Source organism: Perissodus microlepis, chromosome 11 (assembly GCF_051167445.1).
Source record: "Perissodus microlepis isolate ML-2025 ecotype Zambia chromosome 11, ASM5116744v1, whole genome shotgun sequence".
Classification (NCBI taxonomy): domain Eukaryota; kingdom Metazoa; phylum Chordata; class Actinopteri; order Cichliformes; family Cichlidae; genus Perissodus; species Perissodus microlepis.
The window spans coordinates 27092162-27112899 of record NC_140471.1 but is presented as its reverse complement, the minus strand read 5'-3'; the positions used below and the strand labels follow the sequence as shown (position 1 = coordinate 27112899).

The window sequence follows — 20738 nt, the reverse complement described above, 5'->3', positions numbered from 1 at the left end:
AAATGAATAAATAATTACTATTTTCATTTTTGTTATGATAATAATAACAGTCCAAATTTTGGTTTGGCTATCATATCGATTGCTTATGTAAATGTATTCACCAAAAGGAGTCCCTGAGATCTCAAATCAAGGCAACACAGCTGCATTGAAAGGCTAGAAAAAGAGCCGCAAGAGCAGCCATCAAAAAGAACAGGATCTTAACATTGAAGTGAAGCAAATTATAGCAAATATGCGCAGCTGACTCTTGGGTTTTTGTTGATACTGATTTTAATTTATTCTGTATCTTAACTTGTTTTCATGGAATTCAAGTTTCTTAATTATTTTACTCTAATTTGTGTGCAGTGCTTTGTGACAACTTGCTTGTAAAACACACTTTATATATAAATGTTACCAACTTAACTGAATTATCTGCTGCTGGAATAAAAAAAAAAAGCCCACCCATGATGCAGATTACAAGTAGGAACATTTGTTTATGTGGCCATAATTACATTAAAAAGATCAAAGTTAAACCACAAAATCAGTAACGTGGTGAGGCAAGTTGATATTTTGTTTATCCTGTTCCTTCTGAATAAGCTTGACTAAGCTTGAGATTTGTACAAAAGTAGTACTTTAACTAAGTTAAGCTGACTGTGTTTCTTTCTGGAAGTGAAAAAAAGACTAAAAGTAAGGAAATAAGACCACCTTGTAAAAAGGAATGAATTCATTCAAGGATACGCATAGTACTTGTTTTTACTGTAAACCCCACAGCAGCAATTATTTCTCATTTATTGACAAAATAATAAAACAGCCAATCTAAAATCAAACAGACCAGGTGCAACATGAGCGTAGGAGTGATGCTCGTTAGCTTCATCTGAACTTTATTTAGGCTTTCACAGAATAAGCTATACATGATAGTACTAATACTTTTAAATTTGTTGATAAACACAGCTTGACATATTCAGTATCACAACTCATAGTATGAATGAATAATAGAGCGTGTAACTTTCCCCAAAACGAATACCTTGTTTAACAAACAGACCCATGGAAAACACTCTATCCGCAATGTCATAAAGCCAGTTTTTACAGTATACGTTTATAAAATGCTATTATCGTTCTGAAATATGAGCAGTAGGGAACATTATATTTGTGCAAAATCTTCAGACCCTGTTGCAAACATACTGATTAGTGATGATTTGATGGCTTATATAGTAATAATTGGCTTGGATTTACTGCGTATTCAATATATCACTGTGCATTTACATTTTTTTCCTGTTTTCCACATCCTTTTCCTTCAATCTGTTAGATCAGTATTACCATATACTATATGTGCAAACATCAACAAACCTACAAACAACTAAGTTCTGTCATCGAACCACTTGAATTCGTGCAGGAATGCATATAAACAAACACCCAGACTTCAGTTACAAACAAACAGATGCACACACATACACACACTTGCACACACATGTAATCGTTTGCCATGCAAATACTCATTTCTGTGCAGAGATATTTTCAGATACAAACTTTTTTTTTTCAAAACAAACATTAAGCTATCAAATGACAAAAGTTTGTGACTAAAGACCAGAGGATATAAGATGTGCGCCCACTCTGCATTTTCTTCAGCTTGTTTTGGAACAACGACTCAATTTTTGTACACAACACAGTGGGTTTTAAATCAAACAATAAAGATGTGACTGGGGTACAGACTTTCAATGTTAATTCAAGACATTTGACAAAAAAAAATGTATTAACTGTTTAGGAGTTTAAGATGTTTTATACACAGTCCCCAATTTTCAGAGTATTGATTGACAAGCAGTTTTATGGCCAGGTGAGGCCTGTTCTCTCAATATTACACAGCAAATTAAACAGATGAATGATCTGAATTTGAATCTAAGGGTTGTGTGTTTATCTTCAAAACTTTTAATATGAAGTCCAAATGAAAGTAAAGGAGGCCATCATCAGGCTGAAAACCCCAAAAAACCTACTAGAGAGATAGACTTAAAAAAGAATGAATGGACCAGCCAGCAAGTAGTTTTATCATTGTCAAGGTCTACAATCAAGAGATGCCTCAAGACTAAATACACTCAAGAGTAAATACAGAGGGTTTACAACAAGGTGCAAATCACTGGTTACGCCCAAGAACCAGAAGGTCAGATTAGATCGGCCTTTGCTAGAAAACATCGAAAAGAGCCTGCCTCCTTAGCTAATTCTAAAGAGTACAGGGCTATAGTCTGCGCTCAGATCCAGCCGAAAGCTGCAAAACCGATCTGGTGCTTCACAGTCCAGATGGATTAGGATCCACAGCACTACTACAGAAGAAACCCAGTAGTTTTTCAAGGTAAAGAAATGGGATATTCTTCAGTAGCCAGGTTAATCATGTGACCTTGAAGTCAATAAAGAATGAATTTCAGTTAATGGAGACAAAACTGAAGGCAGAGAGACTCACAAGCAAGGACATATTGAAAGTGACTACAATCACTAAAGGACTAATGGAGAATCTAAAGGAAGCACAACATTTGGTAATTCATTGGCTGCAAAGGTTAAAAAAAAGCATGAAAAAGAATCTTTCATCTAAATTATGGCTGAATTTGAGCCTCTTAAAATGGGGGGACTATGTATAAAAAATGGCCGTAATTCCAAAAAGTAAATGCAATACTTTTATGAAACCTCCTGAATCAGAGCTCAAAGATCATGTATTTTTTACTTGATTTAAAATCTGCTGTTGTGGTCTACAGATGACGTGCTACAAAAAATGTGTTTGTCCAACAAATTATGAGCCTAACTCTATAGAAGACTTCTGTCCTCAGCAACCACAAGTGATTTCCAGTGCCTTTCTTTCTGTTTCCTTTCACAATAGGAAATAAAGGTACCAATACGTAATACTTTCTTTGTCTTTACATCACAGTGACAGTTGAGAAAATCCATCTGCCACCTCTTACAAACATGAAAACAAATGGAGAACAGACGGTAATTAAGACTGGAACAAAATACATAATGGACCAGAGGAGATTCAGGCATCCCTTCATTCATAATCAGGCTTGAATGCTGCATTTAAAACACATGGTCTGGTCTTAGTTTAAGAGTGGTCAGTTCATCACACAAATCAAGTCCAACCATAGTCTTCATTTTGGCTTTGCTGTCCAACATTAAGACAGCATGTCTCTTCCAGATATGGTGAGCTATTCAAAAAGCTTCAGGGAATCTTTTGTGTTTCAGCAAACCTCCAGTTCTCTCTGCATCTTCTACAATGCAGCATAGCAGCATTAATCCCTTCCTTCAACATCAATCTGTGTCTGTGGCTGACACTGCTGGGCGAGGCATTGTCTCTGGTTTTCTCTCAGCCTCATCCAGCAGGCGTCAGCACTTAGGTGACAGAGCTGGTTGTGATGCTGGGAGCAGTGGTCGTCCTGCTCTGGCCTTTTCTCCGCTTTCCTCCTCCTCCTCCTCCTCGACTATCTTGTCCTCGCCCACGTGCGTTCTCCCTTTCTCTCCTGTTTGTATCGTCTTGTCGGTCTCCTTTACTCTTCCTCTCTGAAAAAAAAAAGAATGTATAAGGAAAAAAATTGGGGTTATACTACATATTACTGTATTTCTTATATAAAAGGCATCTGCCCCAACAAAATGTTGCACATAGAAATACTCCTGCTTGGCTAAAAACCTCCTGTTGGGTTTTGCATAACACAACCCTCCTGGGTTGTGTTATGCATCAGAACTTTTAATACAGGCTACCAGACATAAACCATAGTCAAGAAATCCCAAACAACAAAAGCTAAAATAATGTTGTGTTTAGCCATGGTGACAGTATATGTATAGCAGCAATTACCGCACAACATGCAGCCAGCAAAAAATAACACATCTAAACATTTGGAGCCAGTTTGTCCACGACTGGACTGAAATAACCCAACAGCTGTTGAATCAGTCTCATGTCTTCAGTGCAGACGTTCACGGCCAGAGGAGGTAGAATGCAAATCCCTTTAGAGTCTCCCTGACTTCTGTGGCATCACCTTTCACCTTTGTTGTTTTCAGTAAAATATCTTCATAACTATCGCACCTGTTGCCTGGGAACTTGATACAGACACCTGTATTCCCATGCGGACGGGTTGTAATCGCAGTGATACTCCCTTTACTTTTTTATCTCCAATGCAGTCGGGTCCCAATAAAAAACTGTGTAACACCAGCAGAAGATGGTAATCGTAATTAATATTGGATCTACTAACACCTGCATATTGATATTTTCATAGCATAGCTCCAAGCGCTGCAGTACCTAAGTACATTCTCACAAAGGTGTCATCCACACGCTAAGCTCTCAGTCTGTTTAATTTCTCTTTCAGCAACCCGCTCCCTCGTCCCACTTGACATACACTCAAACCTCCCCCGGTCTCCTCTCCGCTAGTACTCTTGCATTAAAATTCACAGCAGTCACACATTTTAAGAGCATAATTGCTCTCTAAATGCAAACATCCATCATTGTGTGGTTAATTTCCACACTAAACCTGTTCATAAAAGTGAAGGGCTTAGATTGGCTGGTGATTTTAAATTACAGCACACGTACTGACTGTAAGAGCGGAAGGGACAGACAAGTGACAATTTGCTGTCACATAAATCACATCTGGCTTAATGAGTTAAACATCGTCAAGGACCCAGTAATGGCCCACGATGATATGAAGAGCTGTCGGAAAGTGCAAATGGACACGAGGCTTGTGTCTAGTGTCAGGTTTCAGTTTAACTTTGTCAACTTTAACTTTGTCAACTATTGTTTAGGCAGCACTGAAAATTATTTGATTTTGTATATACGAGGGAGCATAGTTACGCTGGAGTGTGTTTGTTATAAAGTTGTGTGTTGAGACTCTCTGCACATCCGGAAAGCTGGGAGGACACGTGCCAAGGGCTGGACAGTGTTCACTGCGCGGCTGACAAACTCAGAGCTTATGGCGCCACCATGTTTGTCTGCTGCTATGCAGTAGTAACTTTATGTCTGTGTTTATCTCCCTACCAGCACTTTTAAATTTGTCACCCATTCAATTAAGTTCAAATTGAAAGAAAAGAAAAAAAAACTCAAGCCATGATATTTCACAAACTTGAAAAAGAGCAGAATTCTACAGTGAAATTCAGTACATGGGCGTGACGTAATTTTGATGTGAATGTGAACAAACCTAACACAATAACATTTATCCACCACTGACCCATGCATGTCACAGTTACTTTAGTCTGAACTGTAAACGAGAAGGCTCAGTCCCACACAGTAGTGCACAAACAGGAATAACATGTCTTTTTTTGGAGCTATTAGTGCCAAAAGTGGTGGAAACTTCACTAACAACTCATTTGTTTAGCTGACTTAAATTACATAAGATGAGTTTGTCCAGCTTGTTCATCATTTGTCTTGAATGAATAAACATATTTCTAGACTTTTATAGAAACTATTAAAATAAACACTTAATATTGAGAAGTAACAGAGTCGCTTTAAATCACTGAGACACAATGAAAGAGAATGGCATTAAGTAAGGGTCTTCAATCACACACTGCAGCCTCTGAGATGATGTGCTTACTGTGTAAGGACTTAATTACTTCTATAACAAATCACTAATGGAGCCAATAAAGGCGGACTCCATCAGTTTATGACAGCTCTGATTGCAGCTCCTCTTCATCCAAGCTAAACAATTTTGCCTGACAAATGAAATAACATATCCAGAAAATTTTGTTTTCGCGTGAGACCTTTTTGTGGAGCTTCAGGAAAAGGGTGGAAAAAAAAATCGCAGCCAAATCAACACAAAGCGTGAGATCTGCAGACCACTAAATCACTAATGTTATACAAGGTCTGCCCCCTGTGTTTTATATAGCCAGTTGCCAGCCAACTCCCACCCCACAGATGAATCCACAGCTGCGCTCTTTTTGCAGAGTTTACCCACATAAACTAGTTCATTGGAGTCGTGGTACCATCACACATGAATGACCTCACAGAGGGAAACTCATCCCTGTACGTTTTAGCACCAATAAGCGTCTTCAGTTTATACACGTTTACCTATTTAACAGTTGCTTACTCAATGTGAACAATCACATCCACAAAGCTTCCACAACTCATCTCCTCAGATGAAACCTAACACACCCTTTGCTTAAAATTCGACAATCTACGTAGCAGTTGTTTTTATAATATTTCACTATTCAGTATTATTCTGAACCAAAGGCTGAATTTTTGTTCCAGGGTGCTGGCCCCACACAGAGCAAATCTGCCACTCATTTGTCAAACTGCGCTGTAACAGCCTGTCCAGTGAAGCGGCCCCTCCTCACTGAGCAGTTACAAGCCATGCCAACCTCTCTCATTTCCCATTACCACAGATCTATGGGAAAGTGTCAGATCATGTTCTGTTTTTTAGACTCAGACCCCTGGAGAAGAAGAGAATGATACCAGAGTATGCAAGCCTCCACCACATTTACTCACATATATCGAGCCATGTCATCTGTTACGTGTTGCAACATCTGTACTGTGGCCAATTAATATTGTTATGCAATACTGCTGCTGTGCCCGAAATCCCCAAAGCGTGCCACCGAAAAATAAAGACCTTAAATACTGCTCATTAACAGTTCTCTAAGTCTTGTAAATAAGTTTACAGTTGAAAATTGGCATATTATGCAAAGCAGATTAATATGGGGGTATTTACAGACAAAGAAACTTTCTAATGACATTTCATTAGCAATAACTCCTTTGCACCTAAAGAGACCAAAGCCGATGATATGAATCAGGAACAGGGTTAAACCCATCCACTTATTTTCCTGTCGTTTGCAAGGTTTATCACCCCCAGAATCGCTGCTGATACTTATTTATTTGTTTGACTAAGAAGCAAAATTTTTAAATGTAAATAAGCCTTATTTCTGTTTTTGTTGCATTTTTGTATTTAGTATGCTCAGGATGCTTGACTCAACTGAACAGACCGGTCGTTTAATAGCCGTAGCAGAAAATAAGCCCAAGAGCACTTAATAAGATGTTATGAAAACTGATAATGACCACTAACTGGTGACAATGATTGTTCACCCGCTGGAGAGCAAGCTGCTATGTGGATGAAAAGACCTCAAGCAAACATGTCATGGGCATGTAAACCTCGCGCTTCAGCAGTCCTCAGAACAAATAGCTCTTTCTACCTCTGATCCTTATCCAGCTTTGCAGTGCGTAATGTCCGCCCTTCATCTGCTTGGCTCGCAGATGAAGTTTATTGTTTACATGCAGAAAAGTCAAGAAATTCTGTGTTCTGCTGTGGACTCTGCCAAACCAAACCCAATCAACACGCTGCGAGTCACAGACACACTGGCGAGAACGCAGGCCTTTGAATGTCGAGTACTGGTTCCATCAATCATCATTCTGACTAAGAAGGAATTGCATAAAATACATGCAGAATATTACCTCTTAACATGTTATCTAAGCCCATAAACATTTTAATATTTGACATTTATTAAGGGTTTCATCTTCAATGCGTTTGTTCGGTGCGTGTGTATTTGTTTTTTACCCCTCACACACGGCGTTTTGGTCACGACACACTTCCTCCTCTCTGTCTCGGCAGCACAGGTCTGCGAGGGTACAAAAGCAGGGGAGGTATCCGGACTGTGAACCTGCGGAAGGGGCACACGAACCCGGGACTGCGTGCCTTTCCTAAATCCGCATGTTTTGTTTTTCTTCATACAGGAACCCCATTGGCTCCACTCACCCAGTTCACACTCTGAGGCACGTTGACCTGGAATGAAATAAATAAATAAATAAGTACATAAAAATGTGGAAACCACTAAGGTACTGAGTAAATGGTTCACAGCTCACATTTGCTTCACAGCCTCTCAGCAGTTTTAACTGAGGATAATGAGTTTAAGTAAATCTGAAAACAATTTTTGCTTGTTTGATCTCTGATGAGAGAAGGACAGATAGATGAAGCTGAAGGAACCTGAAAATGTAGCAAACTGTACAGCATAAAGTGCATGTAACAAAGTCTCGTTTTAGGGGCCCATTCAGTATATTCACTGTGGATGAGCAAGGCTAATTTAAAAGAACAAAAAGGCAGCTTAAGATTCCAGGTCTCTGGAAAACTGTGCCAAGATGTCTGGAGAGCTTTGAGTTTCCTTTGTGTTTTCTAACTTATGACAGAATCATTTTCACAAGAAATAAAACAACAAAAAGGGACAGCCCAAGAGTTTTCTTTTTTTGTAAGAGTTCGCTTCGCTTTTCCAGACCCGAACATAGATGACTGATGAAATTAAGTGATAAGTAAAGTTTATAGATTCCAGCAAATCGCTGTGAGTTGGTAAGCAGTAAATATAAAGAAAAAGACCACTCACCGACACACTCCATGGTCTCATTGACGGTGCGTTGGCCTGGAGGGCAGCTGACATAACATCTCCCACTGTGTGAATACAAGCCCTCCTTACATTTTGTGCAAAAATTGCGATTGAAACACGCTTCACAATTGTCTATTTTACATTCTGCAAAACACAGGGAGACAAAAAAAAAAAAGGAGTAAGTATTCTGTCAGTTTAAAGTCACGTTGAGACTGGAGACTGTGTTATTATTTTGCCTTCAAATTTTTGGTATTGGTCTGAAACCTTTCTGAGGTTAATGTAGAAATAATAATATGGAATATTCATTGTTCTCATTCATGGTTGTGGAGACTGAGGACAAGGGGAACTTAAATTTTATTTCCTCTGAGAGATTTATTAGTGATGGGGTCTTTTAAGGGGGAGTAATCCCTCTAAAAACACATGCACCACAGTCCTTGTTTTTTTGGAAATGGGTGTGAATGAGTACAGCCAGAAGTCTATCCCTTCACTAACTTTTGGAAAAGTGGGTTTCTCCACACCTTAGTCTCATTAAATCTCTGACTCAAACAACCAACTTCTTGAAATTTGGATAATGAGAACCATAAAAGGATAAAAACCAGACATCGTAAAGGACTCCCAAAAGCTCAAGCTCCATCATGAAAGGCATTTCCTTATTCATTATATCTGAGAAAAACAGTGGAGGCAGGTGAAAATATCTCAGTATAGGAAATACATTTATAGCTATAGTTGATGTAATAGCATGTTAAGAATGTCTACTCTGCAGCTCTGGTCTGATACCAAAATCCAAAACGATAAAACGTCGAATCCCTCAGTGGGATTCTTCCATCTCCCGATTACTATTTTCAAACTGTTGACAGCTAAATTTGACCAAACTGACGTTTGTAGCCTTATAATGTAAGACGTGTTTGTAACAAGACATTGTGGAATGATATGTGTAAAGTTAGATGATTGGATAATGACCCAGGTTAGTCACTGAGGGCCTCAGAAAAGAATTCAGCAGCCTTCTGCAGCAAACTGGGACGGTGAATGAATGCCGCATTGAGAAAAACAGTTATAAATGATATTCCATTTGTTGCAATCTGCTAAAAACACACAACTGTGTCATTAGCACTGATAAAACAAACTTTACATGCAAAACAAATACAGTGCAACCTATCTTATTGTTCTGATCTGGAATAGAATAATGCATACCCCTTTGACATATGTTCTCGATATAGCTATAAAAATTACAGCTTTTTTAAATCTCGGCATCTGAAATAACCAGTTGTGAAAAAGTTACATCTTTATAACCAGAATTATGAGCTTTATCTGCTTTTGGTTTATGAAATCATTATTTAGCACTTGTTGACAGATACTAGGTGTTGTAAAAACGGGCAGTCAAGAACACTAAACTCAAAGCAATCACTGTCACTAAAGCAATGAATATCATTAAATGTGGTAATGACCAAACGACAAAGCAGCCCTCATTATATTTACCTTAAACAATCTTTCAAATGTTGCTGAGCAAAGAATAATCACAAGTGATTTAGTGTACACTCATATTCAAAGAAACCCTTTAACGCAGTTACTTAGTAAACAGGCGTGTATGCAGACCGTACTGTGCGTGATACATTAAGGTTCCATCAGAATAACAAGTGTGTAAAAGGGAAACCGAGACTATCACGACTGTGGCCTGGTATGAACTCTGCACATGAAGGCTAAATAAAAAACACAGACATCCTCTTAAAAAACAGACAAACAACAATGCATTACGAATGTTTTGGTTGGGATTTTTTTCCAGTCTTGTTTTCTGCCCACACGTAAGAGGAAACAGACAACAGGCAGAGTTGCTGAAACTGCCTCTTAAAAGTATGTAATGTCAGTTTGTTAAGTACTGTGAATGTGACCGTGCTTTTGTCCATATTCCAAATGAGCCAAACCTGTCTGTAACCATAATAACGACTATTTCAATTAAAACTACTGACATTCATTTTGATTAGGAAATAATTTGCTTTAGTTCATATTTTTCTTGCCCTTTTCCCATGAAAACAAGAAGCAACAGATGATTTCATCACCAAGTGGCTACTTCTATTATTACTCTCGCCTTTTTTGTAGCGTGCATTATGTAATGAGGCGCTATATGGTATTTGCTCACAAACAGGATCACATAAGACAACATCAAAATCACATAAACTGCAAAAATATGCAGAAATAGAGGGTGTCTATTATAGCAATAATAGTTTGACTTTGTTAGATTCACAAAGGGATTTAGAAAAAAGGTAAAACAATCAAATAAGATACACAAGACAAAACTTAAACAGGTGAAGATGAACCGAGGATAAACACTTCCACAGGCTTGTTCTGAAACCAGATGTGTGGAGTACCACAGAGTAAAGAGTTAGCTGGATCTTTTTACATATTTGCAAGATTCCATATGTGTATCTACAAAGTTAAAGCGCCTGCTGGCATCCTGTTGATATATCACTAACACTTGCATCATTCTGTGGTCAAGAGGGTACAACACAATTAGAACTCACGGGTGCATCGATTGTTGCCTTCGGGGTTCCTCATGCCAAAGTATCCCATGGGGCAGGAGGCAAGGCACACGCCTATCTGACGGATGTCATTGCGCTCCAGGAAGATGAAGAGCTTGGGCTTGCATTTAATGCAGCCGTTATACTCAGAACATCGGTCACAGCCTTTGGGGCAAGACGGGGGCCCCTCAGTGCTGACTGTGGAAACATAAGGTAAACAATGAGAAAGAAAAGGCCACACTGAGGTAGGTAACAGCATGGTCCACCGACGGAAAAAAATAACATAAATTGTTTCCAGCCACATATGAATTTTAATGAGGAAATAAAAAAGGCCCAATAGTCAACAACCTGCCTAGTAGTAAAACATCAGGAATTGCAATATTTTTTGGCATCCTCACCAGTCATAAACATGCAAACATTTAATATTCCAACAAACAAGGGTTTAAGCTTAATTTAAGGGGGGTTTGGCCAGACATGAGTGGTTACTCAGTGTTTACTTCCAACTGCTTGTCGGAGATGCTTAACAGATTTTAACTTGGAGAAAGCCAGGTAACTGCGGCTGACAGTCAAGACCAAGAGCCTCTCAGATTCAGCCAACTGTCACTGGGTTTGGGCAGAAATGCTACGGTGACCGACATGTCCAAAATATAGTTGCTGAATGTGTTGAACGAGTGAGGAATTTTAGCATTGCAATGCATTTACATTTCCTTTAATCTAATCCCAGACTTGGACATGAGTCCAGTTGCCTCACTCTCCAAAAAGGCACAACCTGCAATCTAAATCAATTTTGGGTAAATTGTGTAAAAGTGCACATCATTTTTGAAGAACCATTCTAAGACAAAAACAACAGTCGCCTGAGTTGATTTACTGTCATTTACTTTCAGCTAAAAATACACACAATCTTACACAGCCTGACCTCCCGCCTCTCTGACATAACTCATCCGATAAAAGTATTAAAAGTGTTTTTCTATGAACAGATTAGTCTATCATTATCCAGTTACCGCCAAGTCTTATTGTTACCACTAGTAACTATAAAAGTAGCTTGGGTGTCATCTTTAGCGACAGTAAATGATATAAGTTCAAGAACTGTTTTTTGGTAAACAGTGTAGAGAGTTTGTGCTCTCGGTATGTTAAAATTGATCAGTCTGCTTTGATTAGTCAAGTCTGCACGATACTAAATCCTTTCAAAGAAGAAAAACAAACAGCCCTAAGGCAGCAGAACAAGTCGCTCTCTCCTTTGTTTATTATAATTTTCTTGTTGTGGGGGATGGATGAAAAAAAACGAACATCATTAAATCAAATAACTAAAGAAGAAGTGCAAATAGCAAACGTTTATTTAGTATCTAGAGGGAATAAGACTGTCGCAGTCTGCATGGCACTCGTGTATATGGTGAGTGACCTCAATCCTTCTGTCTAAATTAGATGAACTGCAACGACGTCACTGTCTACATATACATCAGCGGACTTAACACAAACTGACACAAACAATAGCTATTCCTTCCCAGTATGTGTGATTTTAATAATGCCACATCTGTTATTGTGGATAATCTTGGTATTATATGAATTCTGGTTCAGTGAGGTTGGGGTTAGCTTGGCATTGGCTGAAAGCTCCTTGTGTGTAAGGGAAGAATTATTTCAAAGCTGACAGTAATACCAGATCTGAGGCTCTAAAGCCAGAGATATACTGCGAGCCGACCTGAACACTGTCTTTGCGGTTGCGTGAGGTTAGAAAAATGCTTACAACAATATCGGCAGCATGGTCCAATTGAGAGCTAGAACTGTCAGGTACTCATTCCATTATGTGCCCACGGAGCCAGACACGAAGAGAGCGATGGCTTTGAGAGGGAATCCATCAAAAACCCCTTTATAAACAACCCTAATACCCAGAAAAGCTTTACATAAACTGAGAGAGGCATAATCTTAAAAAGAGGAAGAAACACGAGCCATTCTGGGGAAGCACTGAACCGAACATAACCCGCCTAGGAAAAACAAATAGGAATGATGAGAAAATAAACAAAACGTTATCTTTACTTTGCTTGTTAAATGTTTATAAGGCGTCCACCACAGTGACTCAGACCACAGAAACGAGAAGCAGCAGTGCTGCTACGAAAGAAAAAGGAAATCAAAACAAACTGACAAAGTGAGAACTCACCACGTCTATGCCGTCTCGCCTTGGAGAGCTTCAGAACATCACTGTGACCCATGGAGCTGAGAAAGACCATTGCCAGCGCCACCAGTCCCAGCTGCATAGTCTCTGTTGCCTTCCAGGCTATGCAGGGTCCCCCCCCTGCGACGAGATGGATCAGGTGGGGGGGCCACCTTCCTATGCGGGACAGGTGGATGCTTATCTTACTGGGATAGATGATCCCTCCTTTCTCTTGTAGTACTGCACTCCTTCTCTGTGTGTCTGTCCCTCCTCCCCAGTCTCTCTGTATCGTTCACTCTAGTGGCTGACACATCTAGAAGTCTGTGTAGTGGTGTGTGATGCCGCAGTTGCTTGTCCAAATGTCCCCGCGGCACAGCAAGCCATCACACTGGTGTTGGTTGCACTGGCAAGGCAGTAAAAAGGGCACAGCTGTTGATGAGGGAGGCGGGGTCACGGGGTTGTGCAGAGACTGAAGAAGAGCAGAGTGATGGAGTTCAACAGGGTCATCACAGGAAGCTTGGGCTGAGCTTTCGATCGGTAACAGCGGATCTGCTGTTTAAGGCGGGTTTACTGTCAGTTACTGAACGACTATATGGTTGCAGAGTGACAAAAGAAGACTGGCTGATTATGACTACAGCTGAATAAAGATTTGCTGGTATTAGAGCGTGCTGAAAAAAAAGAAGACAGAAACATGTTGAGGAACTGGACTGTTTCTAGATACAGATAGATACTAGTTGTTGAAGAAATGGTAAATCAATATTTTAACACTTTAACTCAAAACCCTTTTCATGTCTCTAATATGAATATAAAGCTAAAGCCAGTGGCCTGGTGGTTTAATTGGCTCGATCAAAAGGTGAAAAGGTCACTCGTACAATGTCATGTCACTTAATCACTATAAATCTGCGGTATAAAAATGAGAAACTGCAGTCTTTTGCATCCAACCAGCTATCCTACCTCCCGCTTAACTTAACCTCTTAGGTTTTGCAAGTTGCCTATCTTAAGGGTTATAAAAGAACACTAGGAGTTTAAAAGTGCCTAGCCAGGAAATTGCCCCTACCCCACTTAACCGCTCATAAAACTGCAAATAACACTAAGTTAATATTCAATTTTTGCCTTTTTATCCACCCTTTATGCCAAGCTAAGACAGCCAGTTGTTGACTCTAACTACATCTTCATTGTTCACATAGCAGAATAGCTTCAATCTAACTCACAGCAGGAAAGTCAATATTTAAGTTTCATATTTTTCAAAATCTCACTTGCTTTATTATGTTTCCCAGCAATCAGAGAAAAGCTTGCTATCACTGAATTTATATGCACAAACCAGCAACATTAAACAACAAAGATGTTTTAGTTGGCCCAAACAGCATTCACTGCAGTCTGATGCATACTTTTTCTCTTTAACATTAGCGGTTTCTGTAATTTGAGGAACTAAAGCCATAACTGGATAAATCAAATGATCAGTCGTACAAAAAGGAAACCAAATCCCACAAAACAAACATAGCCCTGGATAACAAATTGAACATGTTTATCCTTTGGAAATACAGTGAAGTAAGTTTCTTCTGAGAAACGCACCACACAGTCAGACTGAAGGCCTTTGTCATATTTGGTGCTGAGATCTTTTTTCGATAGTGTCATGTGCTGCCTGTATTTACAGCTCTTGTGTGAAGAGGACACACAGAACATGTTAGCATCGGAACAATGGGAGGTCCTCCCTCGCAGCTCAATAAAGAAAAATAGGACCATATTTGGGTGTTGAGTCGGTTGTGGCTCTGAATCACACAAAGGACAACGCCATTTGGTGTGTTTAAACATTCCAGGAGGCAACATTGCACTCGTTGCTAAAATACAAATCAAAAGGGATGAAATAATTTCGTCCCTTTCGATAATTTCACAAGATTTATTTTAGGTGGCCGGAGACGAAAACATTTTGATCATGCACATCGAACTTACAGCTATAGTTTTACAGTTTCTAAATGATATATTATTTTTTGTAGTTTGTTTCATTTCAAACTAATGAACACAAGCAACTGAAAATGTAGTACTGAAGTTATTTACACAACTATACGAAAGAAAGGAGAGTCACTAAGAACAAACTGAAACTACTACTACTAATTTACTGCTTAGTTTAATAGAGTTGCTGTTAGTTATCTCGCAAAATTTGTCATTTCTAATAATTAGTATTGAAAAGAGGAAACTACTTTAGTAGACATTAAAATTTGATAGTATTATTTCAGGATAGGGCTGGGCCAATGGGGCTTCTGGGCACATGCCCAGGGCACCATGTACAGTTGGAGGCCCATCCAAGAGAGAAATGAGAAAAAAATTACCAGGAATGTTTTCTCTTAACACTTACTCTCATAAAGACAACTTTTAATGGCCTCCCCTGTACCTTTAATGATGAGTTTTGACCCCTCAGTATGTATCAATAAAGGTGTGGCTCTGTGACTATTATGATAGTTTCCGGGGGTTTTCTCAAGTACAGCTGCACAGGCAAAAATAACTGAACAATGAACGTTCCGTCATTTGTCATTCCGTCAAGGGCATAAGAAGGCCTGAAATATGACAAAACCCCTTCAGTTTAGAAAAGAGCTTCAAGGGTTTATCATTTAAGCAAATGATAATTGGTAGATGTCCGTAGATTTTATCTGCATCTTTCTCCCCTATCCTTTAAGGCCCCTATCCTTTAGTAGACTCTCCCAAACTCAGCTAGCTAGTGGATACAGCATTTCCAAACTAAATGAAATGGACATCAAAGCAAAAAAAAAAATGGATGCCTTAATTTTTGTAAAAAATCAATTTTTGTTCAGACAATTCAACATGAAAACACTGCAGTTAACTTTAAAGTTGTTGAGACATTCAGTAAGATGTCCTGCAAGCTGGAAATTAGTTGTAGCAGTGTAGCTCATAATAAAACTTTGGTTGAAGGGGGCAGGCTGCCATCACCCGTGGAGGCCTTGCTGAACCTAACAACCAAATATCCAAATAACCAGGAAACAGTTCTATTTTGGGGTTTTAACATGGAAACCAAAAAGTTTATTCCCTTTCTAAATGAACACATCCCGAAAGTGCTTTTCCTGAGAAAAGCTTAGACTAAATCATTATTTTTTTCAATACTCATCCAGGAGCAGGGCTGTGGCGAGTGTCACTGAAAGGAGGGGGAGATAACAGACAGGAAAACAGACAGACAGACAGGGAGCGAGAGAATGAGAGATAAAGAAGATAGTAGCAGGTTTGTTCGCGAAAACGTACATTAAATACAATATTATTGTTTTAAAAAACACAAAAAAAGCTCTGACTGCTTAATTTTCCATTTAACTCAAGGTACTTCAAAGAAATGTAGTTTGATGGTTACTTAAAGTACAGTAAGTACAGTGCTCTCAATTGTAAACTATTAAGTGTACATGTATGTCCACACTCCTGCATGATAAACCTCATTACTGAAGAAAGAAAGAAACACAAAACTGGTCATCAAAACAAGCTGGTTAGGGTCCACCAAACATTTGTGCCATGGAATCTGCAACTTGTTGATCTGGGCACGAGACATGGGTTTCCTAAATGGGGAAAATGTTGAAAGTCTCCCTAAGTTTATTTAATTCTTCATTCTTAATGACTCACTATCTCATTGACACATCTCAGCTAAAGCATTATTTCCAGGAAAGAGCCAAAATTGTGGCTTGCAGCCAGTCTTCCACAACACCTGTTTGTTGGGTTAGAGAGTGGTGACTGGAGGACATGCTAAGACTGGATCAACTCAAGACATGTGCCAGAGACTCTTTCACCCAGCACTCCCACAACTGTCAAAAGCCTAACTCATCCCACTCCATATGTGCTCTCACATGCTGCAGAGATAAGAGGAAGCACTGGGCTACAGAGTACATCAATCAGGAAAAGGTCTTTGCTGCCACTTTTAACATGCCACATCACAATCAGTCATTTCTCTAGGAAAGTCTGGCACTTCAGCTTTAATAGTTCTCTGAAGCTGCTTCCTCGTCCATTTAACAGTCTGTCTTTACCCAACAATAGCCACAATCAAATGAGCACAATGGAACTAAGCCCAGCTCATCAAATAGTCAGGAGATTAAATTGCCTCCTAAGTTTGATCTATCAATTATTCAAATACTGAAAGGAAGCTCTCACACTGGGAATTTATTGAACTCGAGAAGGTGCCACAACTCTGAGCTCAGAGTTGCAAGTGCCTGTAACTCAACCTCAGAGCTGAACAATGATCATCTGTAGGTAAAATGTGTGCCAGAATTCCTCAATTACACAGAGACTTGCTGAAAGGGTTATAGAACAACGGCGATAGCGGGATTGTAAGTCTAAAACATAGAAGGCTATAAACTAAAGAGGCAGCGATTACAGATTTTATTTAATCAGCTTTCATGAAAATAGGAAAAAATGTTAGAGGCACATTTTATCATTTACTACTAATTTACAGTAATCTGAAAACCTTCAATTTCAAAATTACATAATTTTAACACAGCATCTGCCACACAGACAATAAAAAAAGCAATTAGTGGTGAATTCTGGACTATTTATTTACTTACGCCCCCAAATGTGGTCGCTCATGAATGCAGGAAACAGTGCAACGGCAATTTGTGGGCGAGTTCAAGCAGTCATACTTCGTATTCGTTCTAAATTTATTTTGATATTTGCAAAATCCCTGACATGTATAGCCAAGACCTGAGCTTTGAGCTAACCAATTCACATTATCAAATTTGCAACACAAGGAGGAAAATAAGTGTTTACTGAAGCTGAGGCTCTAAAAAGAAACAGAACCAGACTCACAATCACATATACACTGATTAGGTTTTAGTTTGAATTTATGAATAATAAGTAACCTGTACTCATTCTATAGTATGGCATAACACCTGGCTGCACCAGCAGCACCCACAGAAGCCTCAGCTATTTTGGTAATCACTTCCTCTGTGGCTTAAGGAGTAAAGGGAGTGAGAAGTCAAATATGCAGCAGTTGTAACACACTCAACTCTTAGAGCAGAGCACTCAAAAGTATCTCTGGCATCTTCCCACAATGTAAGCACAAGCAAACTGTCTCTCTTTTTTTTTTTTTTTTTTGAAGTTTTCATGTAGGACTCAAGACTGCACAGTTCCAGCAGTCTGAAGGTTTGATTCTGCACAGCTCATTTGGGCACGGTTCAGCTTTTCTGTTATATATTACTGTGATTAATGCTAGCTTTTACTTATTTTGCTGTCCAGCACTTTGTGGCTGCATGTCTGTAAAAGCAGATTTATAAATAAGCTTTACACACTTACTTTCTCTCTGGAGCACCATACATTCTAGTTAAAAGCTATTTGCTGTTCTTCAGCTAGAGTGATGCTCAGCTGTCAAATCCATAAGTAGATATACAGATTAATACATTTGTGGAATGTAAAAATAGCATGAGAAAAAAAAATAATAACCTTCATTAAACTCCGGGGTAAATTTTAGTCTTTATATAAAAGTCTCATCATCTCAGTGCATACTGATGTGCCAAGATAGGCGGCATTCCCTCTATTCCATGTGCCACTGAGATAAGATGTATTATATTTAAACTATAATACATCTACACTGGCATTCACAATAGTTTGAAATAAAAAAAAAACCTCTTAAGTTCTACAACTTCGAAACGTTTGTAAAATTAAATGCTGGCATATAAATGAACCTATACAACACTAATGTGTGATGTATACATGTATACCCACACGTGTGTCTGTGTGTGTGTGTATGTGTGTGTAATCCTACGACATCTGCAAGTACAAAACGTTGAAAAACAAACAGACTCACCTGCACATCGGAGCCCACGAAAATACTGTTTATGAACGCTCGGGTCTCCGTTTCCTTTTTTATAAGCGAAAATCTGTTAGTGGTTTGGTCACAAAAAACTCCTCCTCCATGAAACCCCCATGCAACTTTTCTGTCATCATTTAAAAAGACATGATTTTTATGATCCGTTAAATGCGATGCAACTGCCTTTAAGGCGGATTTACGCACACGGCAGAAAATGTGCAGAGGATTAAAATTCCATCCCTCCGACAAAAAGGATTTACATAAAAAAAAGTATACAGTAACACTGTATATATACATATATACTATATTCTGATTAAGTTAGCCACTCTGACTTTTCTAGTGCGCGTGTGTGCACTGGAGCTCCTGCGAGATGCGCGTTTTAAGTCCACTTTGAAGCTCGAACTGCATCCAAGTCAGGCAAGTACTTGCAAAGCCGCGATATGTGCATCCAAACCCCAGCACTGCCAGCGGGCATTACAGGCCACACCCCTTACAATTTTACAGAGAAACAAAACCTGCGATAGTGTTGTGTAGGTTAAATGTAGCTGTTTAATGCAAGTTTCCATTTACTTCTGTATTCGATGTTACTGATAAAGCCTTTTATTTATGAACTGTTATCTGAAATGTAAAATAAGTTCTGTGTCTTTGATATTTATGGTTAAACATAAAATATAAGACAAAGAATATAAAGCATTTTGCTCAAGTTGCTGAATAAGGATGCTTTCAGATGATCTTCAGTACTTCCCACTTAGTTCCATGAAATGTCCCTTTTAGATGAGACTCAGATAACTGATTTCTGTCAGCTGAGTGGAGGAATAAAGTTGTTTTAGATAAGAAAATTATATATGTGTGTCTCTATATAGAGAGAGACACACGCATATATGTTACTATCAACACAAAATCACTAAGCCTATCTACAAATAACAAGTATTAGATATGAGCAGTCCTCGTTTTCTTGCTATCCAACAGGGGGCCATAAACAACAGTTCTTGGAGATCAGAGACCAGAATTCCTTGTTTTGAGACTGGAGCGTTTATCAACACTTACTATGTGAACAACTACTGGATAAACATCAGCCACATTCAGTTACCCTCATCTTGCTGAAGGATTTATCATGAGAATGAAGTTACAGTCCAGAGAGTTTGTTTTTTTCAAAGTCACCAAGAAATAAACCCAAACAATATGCGATCACGTCATCATGATGATGGCCAGTTTTGTAGACAAAGATATAACATCTGAAACGGATGATACTGTAGGTTAGATTTAAAGCAGTTGGTCATATTATTCTGCCAGCTGGTGTTTAGATAGATAGATAGATAGATAGATAGATATATAGATAGATAGATAGATAATGTAAGCAAATCCAAAGAATAAAATGCATCTTATCATATAAACTGTCTAATGCTAGGTACTATTTTACAACAAGAAGATTAGTGACAAGCAGCACTTCTGAATTGGACAGTCAGACTTTATTCTTAAAGTTCTGTAGTGACTTTGACAGGCTGTAAAGTCATGAGGACATCCACTGACTGCCAAGTGATATCCCACAGGAGCACTAAAACAGAGCCAGACAGTCATTATTGTATCAGTTCTAAGATGCTTATGCATGCAAATATTACAAAGTCAACTTTATTAAGGTCATAATTTCTGTCATAGCTGAAAAGCCAAGGGTAGTTTTGGACAATGCAATACCTCCAGGGTAGACTCCAGAGCAAGCAGTTTAAAGAGAGGGAATTATTAATGACTAATGATAGGTTTATGACTCCAACACTGTGACTGTGCAGAACACTGAGAATGCTGAAAAAGATATACAAGAAAAGTGTTACTATTGTCCCTAAAAATGTAAATCAAAGTGAGATGATGTTAAAACCATTCTGCAAAATGCAGTGATTTATAGGTAGATTATTCATGATTATACAAAAAACAAACAAAACACAGCCTGTTCGAAGTTTCCGGTGGTGTATTTATGTGAAAATACCCTTTATCTATTTATTGTCAG

The 20738-nt window shown here is 38.8% G+C and overlaps 1 protein-coding gene across 1 annotated transcript; it reads right to left on the bottom strand.

Moving 5' to 3' along the window:
• Nucleotides 1–825: 825 nt before the first annotated feature.
• rspo1 (R-spondin 1) lies at nucleotides 826–19163 on the bottom strand. The gene is made up of 6 exons (XM_084944018.1): nucleotides 18737–19163; nucleotides 12958–13619; nucleotides 10809–11003; nucleotides 8293–8436; nucleotides 7476–7700; nucleotides 826–3510 (listed from the first exon to the last, which is right to left on the bottom strand). The coding sequence occupies exons 2-6, from the start codon at nucleotides 13052–13054 to the stop codon at nucleotides 3344–3346; spliced, it is 828 nt and encodes a 275-aa protein (XP_084800144.1). The 5' UTR covers nucleotides 13055–13619; nucleotides 18737–19163; the 3' UTR covers nucleotides 826–3343.
• Between the last annotated feature and the right edge of the window lie 1575 nt (nucleotides 19164–20738).